The sequence below is a fragment of the Protomyctophum bolini genome, assembly GCF_963924005.1.
Source record: "Protomyctophum bolini genome assembly, chromosome: 21".
NCBI classification, from domain to species: domain Eukaryota; kingdom Metazoa; phylum Chordata; class Actinopteri; order Myctophiformes; family Myctophidae; genus Protomyctophum; species Protomyctophum bolini.
In genome coordinates, this window is record NC_137882.1 from 8,735,851 (window position 1) to 8,759,482 (window position 23,632).

At 41.4% G+C, this 23,632-nt stretch overlaps 1 protein-coding gene across 5 annotated transcripts; it reads right to left on the reverse strand.

The window, feature by feature from the left end:
* Positions 1-814: 814 nt before the first annotated feature.
* Positions 815-23,492, reverse strand: nktr (natural killer cell triggering receptor). 5 transcript variants are annotated; one of them, XM_080793619.1, is made up of 17 exons: positions 23,404-23,492; positions 20,752-20,830; positions 19,730-19,804; positions 17,651-17,758; positions 17,194-17,238; positions 15,532-15,619; positions 14,260-14,289; positions 13,743-13,888; positions 11,741-11,957; positions 11,303-11,479; positions 10,543-10,630; positions 8,970-9,121; positions 5,694-8,456; positions 5,386-5,472; positions 4,849-4,905; positions 2,832-2,939; positions 815-2,319 (listed from the first exon to the last, which is right to left on the reverse strand). In XM_080793619.1, exons 2-17 carry the CDS (start codon positions 20,807-20,809, stop codon positions 2,271-2,273), a joined length of 4,248 nt encoding a protein of 1,415 aa, XP_080649745.1. In that variant the 5' UTR covers positions 20,810-20,830; positions 23,404-23,492; the 3' UTR covers positions 815-2,270. The 5 variants fall into 5 exon arrangements, with proteins under 5 accessions (XP_080649745.1, XP_080649746.1, XP_080649747.1 ...); XM_080793620.1 differs by lacking the exon at positions 23,404-23,492 and adding an exon at positions 21,068-21,115; XM_080793621.1 differs by lacking the exons at positions 19,730-19,804; positions 20,752-20,830; positions 23,404-23,492 and adding an exon at positions 16,269-16,294 and having other exon boundaries at positions 17,651-17,719.
* Between the last annotated feature and the right edge of the window lie 140 nt (positions 23,493-23,632).

Sequence of the window (23,632 nt, forward strand, 5' to 3'; positions counted from 1 at the left end):
CATTGAGTGACTGCAGTTTCTTCCAGCAGTGAAATGTCCTTTTAAGGGTCCATTTGTAACCCAGCAGGGAAGCCCGAGGCTACCTGGATCACGAGAAACGGAATCATATTCTACTCTAGCCAATGTTGGTTCTCCATGCAGTACAATCTTGTATTAACCTATACAGCAAAGGCATACAAGCCCATGCTAACGATGGTAGAGAAATTCTAGACTTTATACTGACCTACATTTGTGTAGAATAGTTAAGTCATACATGCAGTTGGACACTGTTGCAGACAAATATTCAGTCGAATACACAATGTGCAGCCCTCTATAATTCCACGGCGAAACATTGGGTGGGTTCAATTACCAGCATAGCTCGGTATGCAAATGTTGGCACTTTTTGCAGCGAGGGAACCCAATTTTCAATTAGGCTAGTACTAAGTATGCTATGATAAATGATTTATTACATTTGTAGCCCCATTCCCTTGTTCTGGTGAAGTCAAGTGCTTTGGGGGGTGTAATTAGTGTTAGGCTACATTATTCTGCTACTTCTAATTGCATTGTATTTAGGAAAATTAAGTCAGGAAAATTAAGTCACTTTCAATCAGGTGAGCCTTTGATGCATTTTGATGCCAACACAGCAGCTTATGATTTATTAGCATATTTCATTTATTGTCAGTGCAAGTTTGTGAATGCAAATAATGCATGCAGTTCCGTAGAACATGCTAGATGGCGCCATTGACATTATTATTACCCATATAATACTTTTGCATATAACAATCAAGTATGTTTTTCTACTAGTCTAAATTCCAATTTCGATTCTCATTGAGAAAATACGGAGAGAAATGGTGTAACTTGTGATGGCATTTATTCAGTTTATAAACAATGCAACATTCTCAGTGTAATCAAGATGACAGACAGCTACTTTATGTTACATTCAAAGAAACTATACGTTTTCACTTTAAACAATCACTCAGCGGCAAAAAAAAGAAAAGAAAAGAAAAGTATTTTCACATACAAATTAATTAACTTTCAAATCATCTGCCTTACCTTTTAATTCACTTTCAAATCCTCTGCCTTACCTTTTAAGGCAGCTTAAGGCATCATCCTTGTCTGTCATACACTGTGTTGACATGCTATTATGACAATACAAAGTATAAAGTAGTATATAAATGTACAATAGAAAATTGTTGTTACGCCTCTCAGAATATTTACATTATTAAAAGGGAGGTTTCAGGAGTGGGTGAGTCCTATGCTGCTGAGGAAAGCACGTTCCAAAAATGTATCTAAAGCCTAATTTATACTATTTATATGCCGTCAATCACCACAACTATCCAGTTTTCAAGCTAAAAGATGGTATGTGTTCTTTGGTCTTTGAAGCTGCGACTCGTCGCTGCTGTCGGGCAGTAACCTTGTATGTCCATATTACAACTTTTTATGATTTATTTGATTTAATGCCCTACTTTGTCATACTACAGCGTCACACAAAAGTAGCAAAAACAGCCGATTGATCCACAGCATGAATTGTTTTAAATAAGTGAAAGTGGTCAAGTGTGCCTGTGGGTTTCATAAAACACACATATATATACCGTATTGTCCCGAATATAAGACTCCGATTATAAGACGACACCCATTTTTCCAGACTCATTTGTGAAAAAATAACATTGAATGTCAAATAGTCTAGTCCCCGATTATAATACCACCCCGTTTGTTAGGCTATTTCCATTGGAAAAAAATATTAAATTGCTTCTTATATTCAGGCGTAAAATAAAGGGGGGGGGGGAGGGGCCTCTAGTGGCGACGCATTTGAATTCATCACAGCAAGCAGGGCAGTAGGTATTGCGCAAGAACGTGTTTTCATAAAAGTACAAAGTGTACAGTTAATAGGACAGTTGCATGGATGCAATGTAGTGCGTTGTATTTCCTATGGCATGCATTACTATTTGTGCATGTAGAGATTTGTGCAAACTGGATGCTTTGGTAGAAGACAGACGGATAAACGCTTCCCCCTTTTGAATTGAGGGTAGAAGGATATCCAACCAATGAAAAGTATTAACAAGAGCTTGTGACTAAATAACGCCTAAATAACCTACTGTACATTGGATCCATTTTGAACACAGGTTCCGTGTTCCATTTCCTATTAAAAAGTAACCGTTTTCCGGCCCGACAGCAGCATCGTCTACAGTACATGCTCCTCGTTCATGTGGTTGAGACACGGTGGTGGCCAGACCTTGTGCTTGTGTCCCTCGTCCCGCTGTTGTCGACAAACTGTCCCTGAAGTGTGGCTTTCAGCTGTACCTGCTGCTTCCACTGCTGCCACTGGAGGAGCGGTAGGACCTGCAGATCGGGGTTAGAATCGATCACATCACATTTAGAAAAAAGGAAAGGTACGTGGGATAAGCTGGTAAACAGAGATTTGAAACCGGTCACAGGGAACAGAAACTGATTTCTGATCCATGCTACGCTACAGTACATGTGTAGTTTATAGTATTTGGATAGTTGTGAGCTGCTGGATTTGTAGTGTCGTTTGTCTAATTTAGACTTTCCTTCTATGCTTGCACATGTATTCGTAGAATATCAGACCTAAACAGACCAATTAATACATTGTCGGCCTGAAACCCAGGCCAAGCCCATCGGCTCGTGTTGAAATTGAGAACTCTTGAAAGCAGTTGTGGTACAGCTTTAAAGGCTAAAAACATGCCATGTGACTTTGGCCCACAGTGAGAAGAGTGAAGGGAAAGGAAAAGCAGAGGCAAGACTTGCCACCTGCTCGTTGTCTGCAGAGCTGCACCAGGGAGCACCACCTGTTCGTTGTCTGCAGAGCTGCACCAGGGAGCACTCCGTCTTACCTGGAGCGGCGCTCCGATCTCCTGGAGCTGTCACTCCGCCTGCGCCCTCGTCTTCTGCTCACACTCCGGCTACAACTCCGACTGGAGTAGCTGTCATAGGACTTCGACCTGCATTACCATAAAGACGGATGAAAAGTCTACTGTTATTCGGGGGGGGAAATGTGATCTAAATAGCTTTTTTTCCCCTTTTTTTTAAACTAGCTTCAGTCGAAGCAACGATGGAACGTTGGCAGCATTCATATGCATCAATTATTTATTTAATGATTTGTTTACATACACATCAGTCTTTTAAAGTTGCAATCCTTTGCAGTGTGCCAACTAAAATACCATAAATCAAACGATTAAACTACAATGAATATTTGTGACATTAGGTGTGTGTGTGTGTGTGTGTGTGTGTGTGTGTGTGTGTGTGTGTGTGGGGGGGGGGGTGGTAAATGGTATATATATATATATATAAATAGACTTAAAGAAAAGTAATAAATGTCCCAAAACTTAGTTCTGATGCAGTAATAGGACAATGTTGTCATTGGTGCATCAGACATACCACAGACAAGTTCTTTTTTTAGTCAGACCAAGATGTGTGTGTCTCACACCTGCATGTAGCCATGCATGTGCAGGAGGTTCTGCCTTTTTGGTTATAAATAGAACCAACTAAATTACCATGTTTGCTAGATACTGTAGGTACTGTAACGCACCTTGTGAAATAACTGGGAGGCTTACTTAAGTCATGGTACAAGTCATTGCAGAACACAGACTAATATTGCAATATACAGTGTGAGATTGCTCCAATTCTAAAAACAAAATCATGTTTGTAAAAAAGCAATGAAGTCTGTATGTAGGCATAATTAGGAAGGTCTACATTATTGAACAGAAGTAGTTTTTTAACCCTGTATTATAGTTAGATTTTTCCTAGATGTTTCCTTACATATCCTATAATATGGGCTAGCACTCATTCATCTCAAAAAGATTTGTTAGACTAGAAATCTCCTCAGATCGATTTGAACCATCTGCTCCTCTTTTCAAGAAATTAAACATTTTGTCTGTCTCCGAGGTAAATTCTTTACAGATATGTAGTATACTTGTGTACAAATGCATTTATGACTATCAAAATCTTCCAATTGGTTTTAATCGTTTTTCTTTTAATTCAAATATTCATTCATATGCCACACGTCAATCCAAGGACCTGCACATACCTTATTGTCGTACTTCAGTTCTCAATAGGATATAGAGGGTCTACTCTTTGGAATGCTGTTGATTCTAGACTGAAACAAATCTCCATCTTTGCTAGTCTTTAACCCATTCTGACCTGAGATCAGATTCATACGAGGTTTCCACGGGACACACACTGGTCTGATTAACCCATTCTGACCTGAGATCAGATTCTAAAAATGTCAGTCGTTCTTCGAATTTTTCAAAAATAGCAGACCTACAAGCTCGTATCGCGCCACTCGGTGGCGCGATATGAGCTTGTAGATCTGCTATTTTTCAATAGCTAAAGCATAACATGATGCCAACACCAAAATGGGTGCCCGGTCAGAATGGGTTAAAGCAAACTACAAACAAACACTCTTATCCAAAACATAGTAGTTCAATTCATAGTTGGCTACATGTGTGAGTAGATCTGCAGATGGGTTGTTATTATGACTGTTATAATATATAATATATACTGTATGTATAATGTACTGCATGTAATTTTGTATTTAAGCATATCTATTTGAATGTATTACTGGTATTGTTTTGTTTATATTTAATGTCTGATTCTTCAAATTAGGGGGAAGTTCTCAATAAGCCTTTTGACTTTTAACTTCTCCTGCACAATATTAATATGTATGAATTTTTTTCCCCTGCTTTTAACCTTTATGTGCGAATAAATAAAACCTAAAAACCTAAAATTACATTTAGGTAATAGTACATGACACAATGTCAACGTGGTAATTCTATTAAGAGTAAGAGTGTCCCTGTAAACCATCGCTGCATAATTATATAAAAGTTAATATAAGCAAAGAGTTTTACAGACCTGGATCTCCTTCGTCGACGAGAGTGACCTCTGGAATGGCTTCGGCTGTACGCCCGACTGATGGGAACAAAATAATTACAGGTGGTCAGTTCAGTACAATATTGTACGCCATTTCATTAAAGCATGTATGATTTAGTTAGGATTACATTTCAGGGGGGATCACTGCTCCGGACGGTATGCTATAATATCCCCAAAAAACAACCAAAGGGGGAACACACTGCCCCAAAACGTATTTGTTCTGAATGACAGGCGAGGCTTTGGAGTGTGTGTGTGTGTGTCTCTATACGATATGGATGTTGATCATTAAGATCGGACCATCCTGTAGCGGAACGTTTCCAGCTCTGATCTCCTGCGATTTCAAACAGATGTCCTGCTTACAGCATCTGTGAACACGACACTGACACTCTCAGCCAGCTCCAAGGACATTGTTCTGTCAGGTTGACAGCACGTTCAATGAATGAAAAGGATTTCTCCTCTGGGATCAATAGATATCCAGATTATCCACCCATGGGGGGAAAAAAAGGTTTCAGGTTGTACCTGTGACTCCTGTAGCTGTGGTACGTGCTGCTGCGTGAGTGTGACCTTCCCCTGCCACGTCTTCTGCCGCGACTTCTGCTTCTACTCCTAACGAAAAAATTAACGTTTTAACGTCACAAACTTCTATTAAAACGACAGACACAAATTTCCCCCAAAAAAGAATATTCTTAATCTGTTAAAAATGTAATAGCCTTACTACATGATCCACATCATACATTCCACACAGTCAGCAGTTAGGAAGATTATAATAGCTAAAACCCTGTCGAATGTTGATGTAACAAAAAACGTCCAATTGTTCCAACTCTAACCTGGAAGAGTAGCTGGAGCTGCGCGATCTACTCCTGGATTTGCTGTAAGAGCGGGACTGCCCTCTGGACCGGGACCTGGACCCGGATCGAGACTGCCTTGTCCCCGACGCCGTGGGGGACTTGTCCTCACTGGAGCTGTCTTGGTTCCTGGGCCTCTGGTTAAGTCGTGCCGTCTTACGGACCTCGTCAAACAGGGATCCTGGTCGGACACGGCTTTTGCTCTTAATCTCCATTCTGACACTTTGGGACTTGGGGGTCTGGTTCTCTGCAAGTCTACCGCTCTTCATGGTGATCGGCGGCAGACTCACTGACTGGAAACCTGACGTTCCCTTCAGAGGCCTCCATTTCATGTCAACAGCAACTTTGCCCAGGCCTGCTTCATCTTGCTGTCCGACAGCTCCCGTCACAGAGGCGGCAGGTGGTGCAGATTGCAGTTCTTTGTTCTGCGCCTGACAGACGGAATCACCATCCTTGCTCATCTTATTTGGAGAGATGGAAGTGGTTTTCAGGGTGAGTTCAGAGTGTTTGTTGAAAGAATTGTCAGTGACGCGAGGTTCAACGATGGTCTCAGTATCATGTTCTGGGGTGCATATATCCATATCTTCATATGACTCGGCCTGATCTCGAACAATGGGCAGGTTAGGACTGTTCACACTATTTCTGTTAGACTGCCTTTCTGAATCTGCTTGTTTGGGGTTTTCATGGACTGTCGTTTGTTGGTTGCTCATTCTTTCCTGATGTTCTCTTCCGTGAGATTCTGTCTGCACTGAACTGCTCTGGTTGGGAGGAGAATAACCTGGGCCATTCTTATCCGGGCCATCAACAACAGGGGATCTGCTGGGCCTCTCTTTACTGATTCCTGCACGGCTGTCTATCCCTTTCACAAGCTTCAGTTCGAGACGTTTCTCTTTTTGGGATTCATCTTCATCTTCTTCCTCTCCAAACTCTAAAGGTGGCTGCCAATGAAAGGTTTCTTTTAACTTCTGATGTTTAGATCTTTTTGCCTTGTCTTTAGTGCGACGAGACCCTGATTTGGACTCACCTCTCCGCTTGTGTTTATGCTTCCGTTTGGCTTTTTTCTTGCTCTTATGTTTCTCCACCACTGTGACCTTCAGAGGAGTCTGCTCTGATTGGCTAAGGGCAGTGGCAATCATGGGAGCCTGAGCGATTGCTCCATCTGACGCTGCAGTGTTTCTGCTGGTCTCATGTTCAGACTCTGAACTAGCCTCGCCCTCCTCTTTTTCAGAGATGGCTGGTGCCTTGCTTGGCACCTTCTCAGCATCACTTTCAGAATCCCATCCCACATGGGCAGAAAATGCCTTATTACAAGGTTCATTGACTTGAGCTGCCATTTTCTGTTTTCTTGATAGGCTATTGGTACTGCTCAATTGACTATCTTTATCACCATCACTGTCCCATTCCGTCTTCAAGTCTTCCAAAGGACAAGGATCATGAAGCTTTGCCCCCTGATCCTGAGGGATGCCCTTCTCTTTCAACTTCCCTAATGAGTCACCTCCCTTGGAGCAATTTAGACTAGGACTATGGTCGCCGTTTGTGCCACCCTCTGACTCCGAGTGGGGCTCTTGACCGTCGGGAATTGAAATGTACTTATCTACATTTTTTATCCTCCTCAGAGAGCTGTAATATTTTTTCCACTGCTTGTCTAAAGGCTTTTTTTTACCACTGCCTTTATCGTGTCTCTTCTCAGAGCCTGACCGGCTGTAGGAGGACGACCTGCTGTCATACAGGCGAGGGGACCTCGACCTGGAGTCACTTCTACTCCTCGAGCGACTGTACGAACGGCTCCTCGAGGACCTGCTCTGTGACCGCCTTGTGGGCCTGTGGGTCTTATCGGTCTGACCATATCCAGCCTGGGAACCCCCCGAGAGGCCAGCTGATGCGGCCAAAGACTTTATGTTTTCAGTAGAACCAATGCCTGCTTGACCAGTGGATGGCAGGACGGCTGAGGCGGGCTTCGCCTTTATTTCCGGAACATGAACATAGGTCGACTTCCACGGCTTCTGGCCTGGTTTCCAGCGTGATGGTGGAGGACTGTCACTCAGTGGTATCACAGGCACACTTTCTGGTGCTGGAATATTAGAGAGTCTTGGGACAGGTGTGCTTTTGCTCTCAGGGACATTCTCTTTTACTTGGACCGAGGCCTGAGGCTTTGGCTTGCTTGACATTCTGCTTCTCGGGGATCTGGCCAAATTCTTCCGCCTGGATCGCGATACAGACCTGGATCTGTACCTAGATCTCGTCCTGGACCTGGACCGTGAAGGAGAATAGGTCTGAGATCTGGATCTGGACCTAGACACAGAGCGACTTCTAGAACGGGAGGGACTCCTGGACCTCGAGTAAGACCGGGATCTCCTACGAGATCTGGATCGGCTGGCGGTGTAGGACCTGGAATAGGACCGTGAGTCTCTCGAGGACAGCGAGGACCGCCTTCTCCTGCTACTCGAGTGTCGATTACTAGAGGTTGAATGAGACGGAGAGTGGGATCTTGTGATCTTTGACCTCCTCCTTGAAGAGAGTGATTTTTCACCATCTGGCAGGTGAGACTCAGGGCGTTTGTCCTTGGTGCTCTTCTTGCGTTTGCGTTTTTTCGATTTCTTCTTGCGTTTGGCTTTTTTCTTCTCTTTCTTGAGAGGGCGCTGCAGACTGGATCTTTCAGAACTGTGGTCTGAAGAGTGTTCTGGTGACTGGGACCACACAGAGTCACTTCCGTCGTCCCATCGGCTTGAGTCACGGTCATTCAATCTGTTAAGAACAATAATAAGTCAAGCAAACAAACTACTATATAACGTTTAAATTGTGAATAACTTTGTTATCATCATCATTCACTAACAAACCATAAACATTTTCAATGTTACATAAAAAAAAAGATTTGTAAAAATGTGAATGCAAAGGATATTGTTTGTTTATGTTTATTAAAGGACCTCATTAGAGACACATGATATGAATGAGCCTCTAGTCTTCCTGGGGTTCTGAACAAAGTACATACTACAACCCAAAACTTAAATTAAAGTGTGTGTGTGTGTGTGTGTGTGTGTGTGTGTGTGTGTATGCTGCCCCTACTCCCTAAGTTCAGAGTTACAGACCATTTGGAACCACTCCCCCCCCCCACGAACCCTGAGGGTCACCACTTTGAGAACCACCGTCTTAGATTTGTTTAAATAACACACTAGAATGGTATCAGAAATGGTATCGGGTCGGGAAGAAAAAACGGATCGGTACATGAAAACAGCTTTTAGTTCAACATGTCAGTCATACTTGTCTCCTTTGCTCCAGCGCTCCACGCTGGGAGGAGGCTGGTAAAGCTGGGTTCTCTTCATCTCCTCTTTCCAATGCGGCGGCGTCTCACTGCTCCCACGCTCCTCCACAGATGCAGAGCGGGATTTAGACCTTGTGGGAGTATGGTATCTCTGCAGAGAGAGAGAGAATAAAAACAGATTAAAAGGTTTAACACAAATTGTCAGCCATTATCTTATGCACCACAAAGGTAACAGAGGTTGTGATAATTTGCAGATTGCCTAATTTTTCTTTGAGGGGTTGTGGGTGTGATTATGGGACATAATACAATTAGTGTTGTCGAAAATATCGATATATCGATAAATATCGATTCTGGAAAATTAAAACGGTTCGATATGACTTTTCCATAGTATCGATACTATCGATACTGTCCCGCTCCGTGCTCTCGTTGGTTGAGACCATGCTCCCCAGCGGCCAGCGCACACAAAGATTACAGCCCCCTCCAAACTGAGCCTTGAGGGAGGGGAGGGGCCGTCACCGTCAGTCCTGAATACTCCTCCTCAGTCAGACAGAGCACAGGCGCAAATGAGCGCAGCAGCACTCACAGACACTAGACACGCTGTGTTAACTTTTTTAACGCTCGTATTTCTTTATGTAAGATAAAGAATCCGATGTACACAGAGAGCTAAAGAGGACAGTTGCAAAAGCCCGCATACAATAATCTTACTTGTTGCTGTCATAGCGATAAGCTAACTAGCTAAAGCTATCAACAGTCAACAGAATATAGCTACTAGCTAGCAAGCTAACGTTGCAATCGGTTGCTGTGTGTGTGTGTGTGTGTGTGTGTGTGTGTGCGTGCGTGCATGCGTGATTCTGGATATTAATAATACTACTAATAAAAATAATAGTTTGAGTAGGCTGGCCTTAGACAGGATGCATTGAATAATATCTGAATAGATTATAAAACTTTATTTATTTTGATTTATTTTTTATAATTATAAATGATAAAGAGTATAAAGTATAAAGTATAGTTATAAATAAGGAATAGAAACCAAGATGATGTGGTTGACTGGTCAGAAATAAATTAAATGCTGTTGTGCTTCACAACTTTACTTTAATGTGTAGGCCTATAGTGGTTTATAATCCATAGTTAGTTATAATAATAATAATTATTATTATTATTATAATAATAGGCCTAATAATACTATTTAAAAAAATATATGAAAGTGCATAATACTGCACAGCTTTTATTTGTAATAAATGTTAAACCCTCAGAAATCGCCGTGGTTGCGTGGTATCGAAAATGGTATCGAAATATCAATACTTTTCCAAATATCGTATCGAAGTTGAAAATCCAGTATCGTGACAACACTAAATACAATACAATTGCCAATCTAAAAGCTCACAACACGTCACGACATGCTGTGAGCGCGTGGATCTGCCATTTTTACCGAGATGTTCTCCTATTTTAGCCTATATTTTGCAGAACGTTCGCCATAGAATAGAATAGAGATATAGGGGCTCATGTGGTTAAGCTTCACAAGGAAAAATGTAATCGACAATCTTTGTTTGCAGCTTGGAGACATGAGCGTACCATTGTTCCTCTGCCTTTGATCTTCCGTCCAGATTTAGTGACTGCTGGTTTCATGTCACTTGGAAGAGATGATTCTTCTTCTTTGGTCCTGAAATGATCAAGCTGAACATTTAATCACATTCACCGCTGTTGGCGTAAATTTACGTTGAGTCTAAGCCAACGGTTAAGAGCCGATGACTTAAATTTACATCATGTGGTCTTTTTGGTTTCTCCCACTTGCTGGAGTAGTAAGGTGACGTATACTTTGACATTGATGACAGTGCCAATGCAAAGTTTCTATTCAAAGACCGTAAAATGCGAACAAACACCACATATAGTGGTGACTACAGAGGTGCTCTTTGGAGAGGGTTTTTTAGTTTCAATGGACCCTGATGAAGGCCGAAACACATACAGTACGTAGGTCAACAGCGTTTTGTAACCCTCGTTTATGGAATAAATAATTTTCTACTTGAACAGAGTTGCCTTGGACCTTCTTTAAGGTCGCCACCATCATTCTTTTTCCACATATTTTTTTACAAAGGTAAACTTTAAAATAACTCTTCTGTCCTGAAACACTACACGTATTTTAATTGTTGGCCATGGTATAATTGGAATTCCGAGTTGTGTGGTTATTAGACAGGTTTAGTATTGTAATTAACCTCCATATTGTGCATTTAGTTTGATAATCACACACCCTTACATGTGTAAATGAAGGCCCATAATGAGGCCCATGATGAGGCCCATAACCAAATTACTTAAGGTACATAAAAATAGAACTCACATCTCTGGCTTCTCTTCCTGAGCTGGCATGTCTCGTCTCAGTAGGAAGCGGTTCTCTGGCACGGGAGGGATCTCTTCTAGCCGAACAACAGGCTTGCCTCTCTTCACACCTTGCTCCTGCTCCTTCTCTTCCTTTTCTTCACCCTCTCCAACCTCTGCCGTCTCTCCCTTCACAGGACTGTGGGAGCAAAGGCAACATTTATTTGCCTTATTCGTTTGCTTTGACATTACGTTGGGAGCTTGTAGATCTGCTATTTTCACTAGTCTGTCCCGCAGGGAGACATAAAATGTCTCTTTTGGGTCTCGAGCAAAACATTTTTGGAACCACTGGTCTAGAACTCTCCAAAACGGACACATTCTGGCATGGGTCAGGCTCTAATGTTGCAATGCAATTGAACAATTCTGTCATTGTTTTGACAATCAACAATGATGAAATCACCTTTGGACAGAAGGTGCAACGTCATTGTGCTTCTCCCGCTTCGACACTCTCCTTCTCTTCCTAGTCCTCTTGCTCTTGCCATGCTTTTTATGCTTGCGATGTCGGTGCTTTTCCTCCGATTCGCTTTCGGACTCGGTGGAAGAGGAGGATTGAGAGTCCTGGGAGTTGAGGGATGAGTCTGCTGAATGGGCAGTTCTTTTCCTCTTGCCTTCAAGTACTGAAGTAAAATGACAACACGCATGTTATCTCACACAACAATTTGGTAAAGGTTCAGTTAGGAAGACATCGTTTGTATTTTAATAGCAACACTTTTGCAAGAAGACGACGATAAACCTTTCTGTAAAACGTCCAGAATCCAACCAGACAATTGGCTTTTTGATACAAGAAAACATTGCAGAGTCAACACTGTGAACCATTAAAACCGGGAAAGCATCTGTGCCATTGATTTAGATTTTAGCATTGGCTATTCAAAGATGGCAGATAGAGCTTGTACATCTGCTATTTTTGAACATTTTTAAATAAATCTTGAAAATGTAAGAACTTTAAATGATTTTTTTAGACTCAGTCTCAGGTCTTAATGTGTTAAGAATACAGCCATGCTGTGTGCCTTTGGGACCTAAATGCACACCTAAGAGGTGATGACAAGTTCAAACGCTCAGGAGTCATTCTCAGGGTTGTATTACATGGCACCACAAGAGAGGCTTCGTCTTGCCATGTTAGAGGCAATGAAAGCAGTTCTGTTAAGAGTTGGAAAGGCAGTAGCCAGCTCAGCTCCACACAGATAGCATCAGTGACCCTCGTTAAATAGCAGATCGAGTTACGTGCCCTGTTCTAATGCCAGGCGGAATGTCAGCAGATAAATGCCATCCTCTTACGGAATCGACACAAAAAATGACCCAGTTACATTGATAGGCAACACACACACACACACACACACACACACACAGCCATTTTGCTCTGGGGATGAAGACAAAACAGAAAATAAAAAGGCGTAGGCCTAAAGCTATTTATAGATTCCAAAAATTATATAATTGTCAAATCTCTTTTCTGCTCTGCACGGGTTGCAAGGTTTAAACTTGGGAATGTGTTCTACAACGCAAAATTGTTAGTAATTTATGTAAGAATGCATGCCATTACCATGGTATACAGTACAATAAACGTTTGTTAACATGAACAACTCTCTCCTTAAGCCACAAACCAAGGTAGAGTTATTCATACTCACAAATGTTGTCTGGGACTATCTCGTACCATACCAGAAATAGTCTTCAACAGAGATGCGGTTCCCTTCAGGCTGGGCTACATTAGTTAAGATTACATAAATAACTAATTAATAAAATGAATAAAAGGAAGGCATAGGGCAGATTCACACTCCTATTTTACAGGAGAAAAACTCGGTCCGGTTCTGTAGAGACTACAATGTGCCGTCATTCGAGGTTCGGTGGGCTGGAACTGTCTTAAAGTCGGCGCCACTGAAAATTTCTGACGAGCCGAACAAGGTAACTACAGCGGTATTTCCTCATTCATTCAGCCCAGCTTCGAGTTCAATTGGTCGGCTGTGAAGCCAAGGAAACCCCGGTAGACACAAGTCAACTTCCAAATGCTTGTGGCCAGGAGGTGAGCTCCGCAGAGCGGGCAGTAGCATGCCTCTTGCTGGCCGTGCGATCCATCTGGCTGCAGTGTTGTTGTTGTCAGACCTGCTCCTCTCCTCCCCCACTCGCTCTCAACTTCTCAACAATAAAACAAATACTGTCTAAAATAATTACAAATAAATAAACAGCACGTTGTTCACATATGAAACAAAATGTGTTCCAGACTTTTTTCGGCACTAAATAAGAGTATGAATCGGCCCATAGGGTGGGTTGCGGTTCTAGGTCAGCAATCCCCCAGCAAGGAGGACCACAATGGAAACAAGCCCCTATAGGGCTTTTTGGGTTATCCGTTTAAACAATCATTGTAAGTATTCAATCAAAGACTTGAAGATTATTTATTGATGAAAGCCTACCATCATTAGCAGACTTGGTGATCAGTTGTCCACAGTCGACCACTCTCACGTCGGCGTAAGGCCTGCTAGCCGAGTCGGCCTTCAGCCCCTCGATCTTCTTTATCACCTCAAATCCGGAGATGACGAGACCAAAGACCACGTGGACTCTGCAGTGGGATATAGCAGTGGTTCCCAAACGTTTCAATACCCAAAAGATACTTTTGAGGTCTCCCCGTCTCCCCATACTTCCAAATAAATACATAGGCCTACAAGAACTATTTAATGAGAAAATGTAATGAAAATAATTTACAAGCTCACAATCTTGAAGACCTGCTATTTTAACAATTACGTTTTATTTATTCATGGAACCTTTGATTTTTCACTTCATCACATCTCAAAACTTTTTGAATGATTCTTTCAACAAGCATTGCTTGACAAAAAAGGTTCTGTGACACTTTCTGTGTGAATAAATTGGTAACATGTCCTCATTAAAAATGAATTACTGATTCATTAATTATCCCTGATCAAGGTCATTTACCCATCTAGATGAGGCGCCATCTTCGTCGTGCTGTTTGAAGAATGGCCGGTCATTAATCGAGCCAGTTTGGGTCAACCGAGGGCAGTGTTTGGGTCATAAAAAAAAGAAAAGGAAAGGGGATGAGTATAAGCAAGATAATTGAACCAATTGTTAATACCATGGACTTACTGTATGTACAATTCCACAAAAGGAACAGAATTCATGAGACTCATTGTCCATGATTAAGATAACAAAATAAATTGGACAGAGCAGAGAATCCCTGTGTGTAAATCTGAGTAAATGAATAAATACACACTGAACAATGGGTACTGGAAATGATCTACTCAATTTCGGATTATGCAAAGTGTGCAGTCTAAGTACCAAGCAGTTACAGTAAATGCATCAACACATTTTTGTTGACGTAGCCTAGTACTGAAATGAGAGGCCTGGAAAGTGTGGTTGAATTAGATGTGGCAGCTGTAACCATTGGTGAATAATATCATTTATATATCCAAAAGTGTCCAACCTACTATGTAGGGCAGGGCAATTAACCGAAAATATATCAATAAGGGTATTTAGAACCAATAACCAACTTATAACAGAAAAATAGAGAAGCACTAATTGTTTAATATATACTTCTATCAACGAATCCACACAAAAAGCTTCAAATAATTTCAAATTTTTAATCAACTAAATTGATTACTCTGAGTAACAGCTTGACCTTGCATTATACTTTGTTGTACAATGGTGGCATACTTTTTTTTACATTTTTATTTGCAATTATATATATTCTTTAGGCTCACAATGATCGTAATCGAGACAAAAAAGATCGTGATATTGATTTGAAGTCATATTGCCCAGCCCTGGTACTGAAAAAATTGTGTTAACACAAGACTACTTAAAGATACAGATACAGTCAGGAGAGAGAGAGAGAGAGAGAGGAAACACAGCCTTGGAGAGACACATTACCTTGGAAGGGCAGGATGCTAGAGTTTCTGCAAATGTTACACAAAAACGGCAAGAGAAAAAATGTAACACATTTGTAGACAAAAAGAATGAATCCATGTTTCTCTGCACTTTGAACTCTAACTGCACACAGAGAAGGGTTGTTGACACTCTCACACAGAATGTCAAATTCTACTCTGAGGAATCAAAATAGTTGAGGGGAGAAAAAAAAAAAGGGACAAAACGCACAACCTAAGCCAAACAAACCCAACAAAAGTTTAAAAAGGACTGGCTCACATGCACAAAAAAGGAAACCAATACATTTGCAGTTTAGTGAATGATACTCACATAAAGAACTGTGAACCGTTGGTGTCCTTCCCGCGGTTGGCCATCGACAACAGGAATGCTCTGTCGTGTTTGAGAATGAAGTTCTCATCTGTTGGGAGGAGAGACAGAGGGGGGGGATGTCTCAGAATGTAGCCGTTGTAGAATGATAAGGGATGTGGTGCGAGGCTGAGAGAGAAAGGTTTTAAGTAAGCCTTGCCACTGCCTCACCCATCTGCCTACCCACACCATGTTAACAATTTTGGCAAACCATAAAAACGTTTGGGTTTCAATTGTTCAAATTAGACAACCAACCATACACACCTGGATATGAAGAAAAGCATAAATAAGTCTCAATACACCACCTAAATTACAGGCCTTAGCTGATTGACTTGGTAATTCAAAACAAAAGCTCTCAGTGGAGAGCAAATTACACTACGCTTTTAAATGACCAGGCATAACACTGTGAGGATTAGTACCTTATTTCCATTCGATACCTTAATGGGATCTTAACAGTGGTCAGAGAGACCACTAGTCACAATTTAAAATAGCAAAAGAAGGCCTGTAATTACATGTCAGAACAATCAAAGTGAACATGCCTATGACACCATACAGTTAAAGTATTCAGTAATACAAGGAGCCAAAGTATTTGGCGTCTCAAAGTCATCAGATAGCTCTATGAATGGTGACATCCATCAACACCAGGGCTAACATTTATCCACATGATGACATTGTGTTACTGAACTGTGTACATCTCTTACCTTCTCATTTTGCAAAAGACCACACTCTATAAATAAAAGAATACGTTGACAATTTTAGGCAGGAAGATTGGAGCTTTTAATAAAGAGAACGCCTACCCTCCATGCTGATTTGTATAAAACCCATTATTTCGTCTGGACATTTATGCAGAATAAGACAATGGAAAGGGAAAGTCGGCATCGGGTATTATTAGGCATATTTGCGGGAGTTAACCTGTGCTTAACACTACAGGCACATGCAACTGAATGCTCATGCATAATTAGCTTTGATGGAGGTTCCCGGATATGTATAGACACGTTCAGAAACGGGTCCCCTGGTCGCAGTGAACGCATTTCCTGTAGGCGGAGACGACATATCTGCGGTGTAAACTTGCACAGTAGTCGCAACATTCAACTTTGGAGAAAAACGGAAAAATATACATACCTCATACTTTAAATGCTTAGTATGAGGTATAAAGTACAGCAGCCTTGTGTTCATACAACAGAAAGATTGGGTATCGGGTAAGATACATATCGCGTATGTATCTTTCAGGACCTTTCACTGCTTCGTCTCAACCATTACGCTATGGCTCTGGTCTCAGCCACTGCTGTGTATTTTGTCACATTCCGTTTTTCCCCAAAGTTAAATGTTGCCACTACTGTTGAAGCAGCCATAAACTACACAGGTTCATCCCGATGTTCTGGGCATCTTTGTGAAGTTAGTTCTTAGTAAAAGCAGATTAAAGAGTAACGTTTGAGCAGACCAACATCAGTCACTCTACCATTCAATGTAGTAGAAGACATGTGAGTTTACACCGCAGATATGTCGTCTCCGCCTACAGGAAATACGTTCGCTGTGACCAGGGGACGAGTTTCTGAATCGGTTTATAGGTTTGTGAATTAACAATCCTCAGGGTTTATCACATATCACACAAACACTCCCGCTTACCTTCAAAGTAGCCCCCATATATGGATTCCCCTCCTCTTCCATTCCCTGCAGAGATCAGAATTATGTTTTTTATTGTTACGTCTTAGATTGTCGCTGTCAGGTGTAAACCTTGTATGTGCAAATCCATTTCTTGTGTTGCAGAACATATGTTGCAATTGATCCAATTATTTAATCACAATCTCTTGTTAATACTTTTTTTTTGTTAAATATATACAGTGTATATATGCTTCTGCTCGACAGCAAGATATAGAAGTACATGAGAGCTAAATAAATAAAATAAAATAAAAATCACAAAACTGTGAAACTGTGTTTTAAATATGGTCAGTCAGTCCTAACTCAAGTCACCTTGGAAAAGGTGACTTGTCACATTTCTTATATGGTTCTCATGAACCCAGTCAAGAGTTTGGGAGTAAATGACCGGTTATTAAATGGTCATTATTTTAAAATGCATGTTAACCTTCAGTGAAGTCCCCTCCCTGGATCATGAAGTTCTTTACAACTCTATGAAACGTGGAGCCTTTAAAGCACAGCTTTTTCCCTGTGGCTTTGCCAGTTCCTTTCTCACCTGAAAAGAGAAGTGAGTTACTAGTAGTACAGAACAAACCACATAAAATATACTAGCCATTCTGTGGGCTTCAGGGTAGTTGCAAGTTGTCCCCCAAATAATTGGCAAACACTAAGATTTTAATGATAGTATAAAAAAATAAAACTTGAGGGTTTTCATTGTGATACAGATATATAGTAACCTGACTTTGCCAGATGGGGGCGGTATTGGGTAACCATGTTCCCCAACACCACAACCATCTGGGATCTCTCAGGGAGTTGAGCCAACACCGAACAGCTCCTGTACCGAACCAATCAGCGTGAGCTAAAGGCGGGATATGTGCGAAACCGGATGTGAAGCTATATAGACACGTCAATATGATTGGTTGTGTTTGCACGCCCACACGGTGGGCAGACGGACGGTCCCATCCAATCATCTACCAAGTATCTTGAAAAAAATGAACAGCCCCGTCATCGAAGCTGTGAAACAAACTTGTGTAGCAAGCTTCTTGGATCTGGCAGCGTCAGGTTAGATATATAGTCCCTGCGACATACTAGCACCATGTCCAGGGGGTGTACTTGTACATCAAGCTGCCTCACGCTACAGAAACAGGAGATAGGCTCGTGCCCTATGGACATCATGGCTCAGCAAGGCTTACTACTTACAGATGTATAGCAACTTAACTTACACTACGTTGGTTCAATCGATCCAAGCCAGAACACATGACATGATTGATGATAAAACTAAACAGGCTCCGAAAATGTACAAAGACCTTCCATCTGACCACTTAAAGCAGCGGCCGACAGGCTGCTGTGTTAAGTGGTCATATGGGTGGGCCGTGAACGCCCTTAAGATTTTTTAAGTGGGCAATGGTCCAGAAAGGTTTGAGAAGCACTGGTTTGAGAAACAGGCCTGCATTTGTAGAAGGTGGTAGTGTGTACAAGGAACCAGAAAATACCCTGCAGGTCTAAGAACTCCTGCTCTTGCATGTTGCCACGTCGTCCACAAATGCTTTATTCTAAACAATGCAGTGAAACCACAGGTGGGTTGGGAGGGTTTGAATAAACCAGATGACCTTGTTCCGGCATCTTCTTGTTAAGTCTGCAGAGGAGGACTGTGTCGTTCATTAAAGAAAAAGGGGATCCTTCCCTGCTGGTCTAGTGTGTGTGGGGCCAGGATATTGGACCAAAGCACCCCTCTCCCTGACGCCCCAAGGTGTTGCACTTTGGTCAAAAAGGAGAGTTTTCATGAGACAGGCGTTTGGAATTCCTTCTGGGTACAGAGGACTGACTGTGCAACAGCCAAGCTTAGGTTGCTAAATGCACTTGGGATTTTACTTTGCTGGCCCCGGCATCGTCACAAGGGTTTGGTTTCCTTTGGTGCAAGCTGAGCGGCTCCTAAAACTGACACGCTAAAAAGCTTTCACTGAGCCAGAGCAAAGTGACCACACTAATGGCGTGTCACATTGTAGGTGTATGTCAGTCTGCCCTTGACAGCCTCATGTTCCCATCCACCAGGTGGGGTTGAAAACTGAGAGGGTGGATTGATCTGCCTCCTGTCCAGAGATTTATGGCCATTTCCAGTTAGACCATCTCCACTACAGTGCAACGACAACTACTGTATCTAGAGTCAGACTATAGAGGGCGACCAGGGCTCTCCATCCATCCATTAACTTCTGTATGCCATCAAGTGATATACTGTGTACATTTTTGATAATTTCCTCTGGAAGTTATGGGAACGTTTTTTACAATATACAACTATGACATTTTTATACGACTATTCATAAATAGTGCGACTACAAGCTCACAACAACATGTTCCGGAGTAGTGAACTTGTAGATTGGCTATTATTGCTGCAATACACTGTCATTCAACAAAGTATAAAATAGGGTATAAGAAATTAATCTCTCGTCATTATATTTTTTTTTAAAGCATATTATGCTATGCTATGTTTTCAGATGTATAAGAACACCTCAGTTGGAGTTCTACTCACCAGTACTCAAACAGAGGAAGTTTTTACTTGTCTTGGGACAGATATCCGAGTAAAGTTGAAAGACTATACGCCCAACTGTAAAAAAAGAAAAAGAAAAAGTAAGAAAAAGGGAAATAAAAGGTTAACATAGGAAAGTTTGTTTTAAGTTTAGAGAGAAATGGAGATGGTTGGAATCATAAAGATGTCTTGCTGCTGATTGGTACAATACTGTAGATTTTGAAAAACATTGATAATGGTACAAACTAGGACGTCTTTTAAATGGGCCATGGATATAACTACGATGTTCATTAATTATTCAGACAACACGATTATTATATTTATATAACTTTATGTCATATTATAACTTCTAACGATTAGAGGGATTCTGTGGTGAAAAATAGATTTTTAGAAGCAATGTTATGGGAAGTGGTGAAACTGAATAATAAACAATGCTTAAGGGAGTTGGAGGGAGGGTGAGTTCATTGTATCCTACCGTGCCCAAACAAAGTTAATTTAATTATTTCAGACAGAACTGTCACCAAAGTAGTTCTGGTTTTCATTTTAGGTCAGACAAGTGAACTACATTTTCCATTCAAAGTAAATAATATCAGACCCCTCTCACAATGAATTGATAGCCAAGTTGTTCCACTTTGTTGTGGATTCTTTTTTTATATTTTGAACCCAGCCACATCAGGCTCACTATCCCTAGTAGCCCTTGTATAACTAGACAAGACTTTCTTTGAGTTTAACTTTTAAGTGTTAAGTCACAATATCTGCAGTAACTACATAACTACAACATCCAATTGAAACATCTTTATTACATATTATCCTTCTACAGGTTCTACAGAGAAAGAGGACAATGATGTATTTGTATTCATGCTGGGGGGGGGGGAAGGTGTGGGGAAACGAAATGTTTTGTTCTTTAAAATGTTAAAAACCTAATAAAAAAAAGATATATATATATATATAAAAAAATCTACAGGTTCAATTCACACAATTTCAGCGGAAAAGGGAAAAGTATTGTACAATTAGGCATCTCCTACCTGGTTCCCGGTTGAGCTCCACATCAAAGTAGCACTGAGGGCGGTCTTTAACTCCCATTGTGATTCAGGTCTGGATGACCTGAAAAGTGGAATGAGCAAAAAGTGGTATAAAGATATAGTCTTCCCTCAGTCCAGCGATAAGATATGCAGCAAAACAGTTAGTTCATTCTTCTCAGAGCAAGACAAGTACAAGGAAAAGTATAGTGGGAAGTGGGCTGGAGTAGACTGTAGAGACAAGACTACGGCAGGAAGGAGGGGAGGGAGAGAAAGAGAGGGAGAAAAGAGAGAGCCCAGTCAAGCCTATGGGGAAATGTACCACTATGCAAATCCAGTCACAGCACAACTTCCTCAAAGCATGTTTTTCCCTAGTCCTCTTCCCAATCCCATTGTCCCTCTGAACTATCAGCGATAGTAGATACTAGATGGTCTCTAGTGAAATGTCACTAGAGACCCTCCCCTCCTTCCCACACTACTAGTGGACGTGTTTACGACGTGATGAAACTGGGACCGGACAGATGAGATAACGCTTTAGATTTAAATCGCGGAGGTGTCAAGGTCCTGCTAAACTAAGAAACCCTGTGTAACCAAAGATGCACTACTAACTAGTCTAGGGTACATATTGTTCTGCAGCTGCCCTGGCACTATGCGGCTTACATGTGACAGATTCTATCATTATAAGGGAACTGTTATTTCCACAATGCAGGGAGTGGACTTAACAACAGTCCTCAGACAGCTGACAACATATATCTTTTGAGCCCTAGAATAAAATGACAAAGCAACTTGTTGCCTAGGCTTATCTGCTATAATACATATACCTGCTTTTTAATGTATTCAAGACCAGTCTTGTTGACAATCCTCTCTATAAGCCTACATACCCGCAAACAGATCCTATGGAGCAATGAACAAGAACAGCAACAGTCATTGTTCATAGCGAATACCTGGAAGGCTATAAAAGCAAATAGTTTGGAGGGCCTAGAGAATCTGCGTTAGCAGAAAGACATGTGTTTCATGTGTACAACTGAAATTCTGAATAGAAAATATTTTATCAGTCCATCCCTTATTTGTAACCTGCCCTGAGACGGTGACAATGACCTTGTTTACATACGGCCCAGCCAGCCACACCACAAATCTCTTTAGGCTTTAGTCTAGTATCTGTCATCTAAATAATAGTATCTGTCATCTAAATAATAGTATCTGTCATCTATTCTAAATAATAGTATCTATAATAGTTGCAGGCATTTTGAAAGATACTCAAGTCAGACTACGGTTTTCTGTTTGATATTCAGACAGGGGCCTGCAATTACGGAATTATAACACCAGTGACAAAAATAGTACAAATGCACTGCACATGCCATCTTATTTTGACTTGGCATTGAATCAAGTACGGTATATAACTTAATAAGACAACCCAAGCAGATAAATCAAACTTATGCCTATAACCATTAAGACGCCTTGAGGGCGAGAAGCGACCTAAAGGGCGAGGTTGCGCTGAAACAACAGAGCTTCTTAATACGGCACAGTTGAGAAGCAGTTGTTAAACTATAAATCTGGTGACAGATGTAGAGTTGCTGGACAATTTACAATTTAGGCATTTAGCAGACGCTCTTAATCCAGAGCGACTTACATTAAGCAAGAACAAAAAAGCATGGGAATACATCACATAAAAACATTTATCATGAAACATGCGTAAGCTAAGAAAGTAACAGTGGAATATCTATAATGAAACTATACATATAAGCTATACATCTACATACGTCAAACTATGTATGGCTATCCAGGGTTTGATGAGGTCAGTGTCGTGATCTTCATATATGCATGGACCCAGGTGATGATAGACAGCTCCACATATGGAGGAGGGGGGGGGGGGGGGGGGGATCTGTGATCCGTGGCACAAACTCTTTTCAGATGGTATAGGTCTGCGGCCAAATACTTTATTAATTTGTGGGTCCTTGACATGAAAACGTTAAAAGAACCAGTGCTGTGGTGTAAGCATTTTGGTTTGTATTAAATGCCCTAACTCGTAGCATAGAAGCTGGATGCATTGTGTTAAGTGTTATTGTGTTAAGGATTCCATGCTTAGTTCGACAACAATCACCTTCAACTTTCAGGGAAATGTCACCCATTGTGCTTTCAGTTTCTTTTAGACTGTAGTCTGTAGCTCGTCTTCACATTCCATGCAATGACACCAACTCAATCAGATCAAATGCATACTGTCTCTGTGTCTCTAATGTGTTAGAATATGAGACCCACACGGCCACAGCCCCCCTAAAGCCCCAGCAGCGATTAACAAGTATGGGTTAGAATTCCATTCTAGCAATGCTAGCCTGCAGCCGGGGGGGGGGATGCATCCGTGCAACAAACTGTACCTCACACCACCAGGAAGGAACTGGTAGAATAATCAAAACTAAAGGTCTATAGTGAGTTAACTTGACGGTTTTACACACATTTTCCATCAGAGATGCATAAGAAAACAATGCAACATAGCCTTTATCCTTCCACGGTTCCACCCAAGATGGTAGAGAGAGAGAGAGAGAGCTTAGCAGCTGGCAGCGAACGTGTCTCTTTCACAATAATAATAACGTCTTTACAAGGGGATCACTGTTATATACCTAATGCAAGATGTTTGATCTTTGATCATATGTCTTTACCAACCTGTATGCAGTAGCTAGCACGGCAGATAGCTAGTCACTGACTGGTCACCGTAGCAGCAGCATGTTCTAACTCCATAGGGCTTGGTGTGGTAGAAAACACAAATGTTATACCGAAATTGGTGACCCTTCGCTACTTGACTACATGGCTACACAGAGAGGTCGCCAAAATTCGCCAATCAAGTAGCAACGTTTCGCAAAATTCGCAATGCAACAGGTTGTGAGCTATTTTC

Coding starts and splice junctions, on each gene's coding strand:
- nktr (XM_080793619.1), bottom strand. CDS start 20,809: ATGGGAGTTAAAGACCGCCCTCAGTGCTACTTTGATGTGGAGCTCAAC. Junction 15,620..17,193: donor ATATGGGGGCTACTTTGAAG/GTAAGCGGGAGT, acceptor TCCTCCCAACAG/ATGAGAACTTCATTCTCAAA. Junction 11,480..11,740: donor GTTGCACCTTCTGTCCAAAG/GTGATTTCATCA, acceptor TTGCTCCCACAG/TCCTGTGAAGGGAGAGACGG.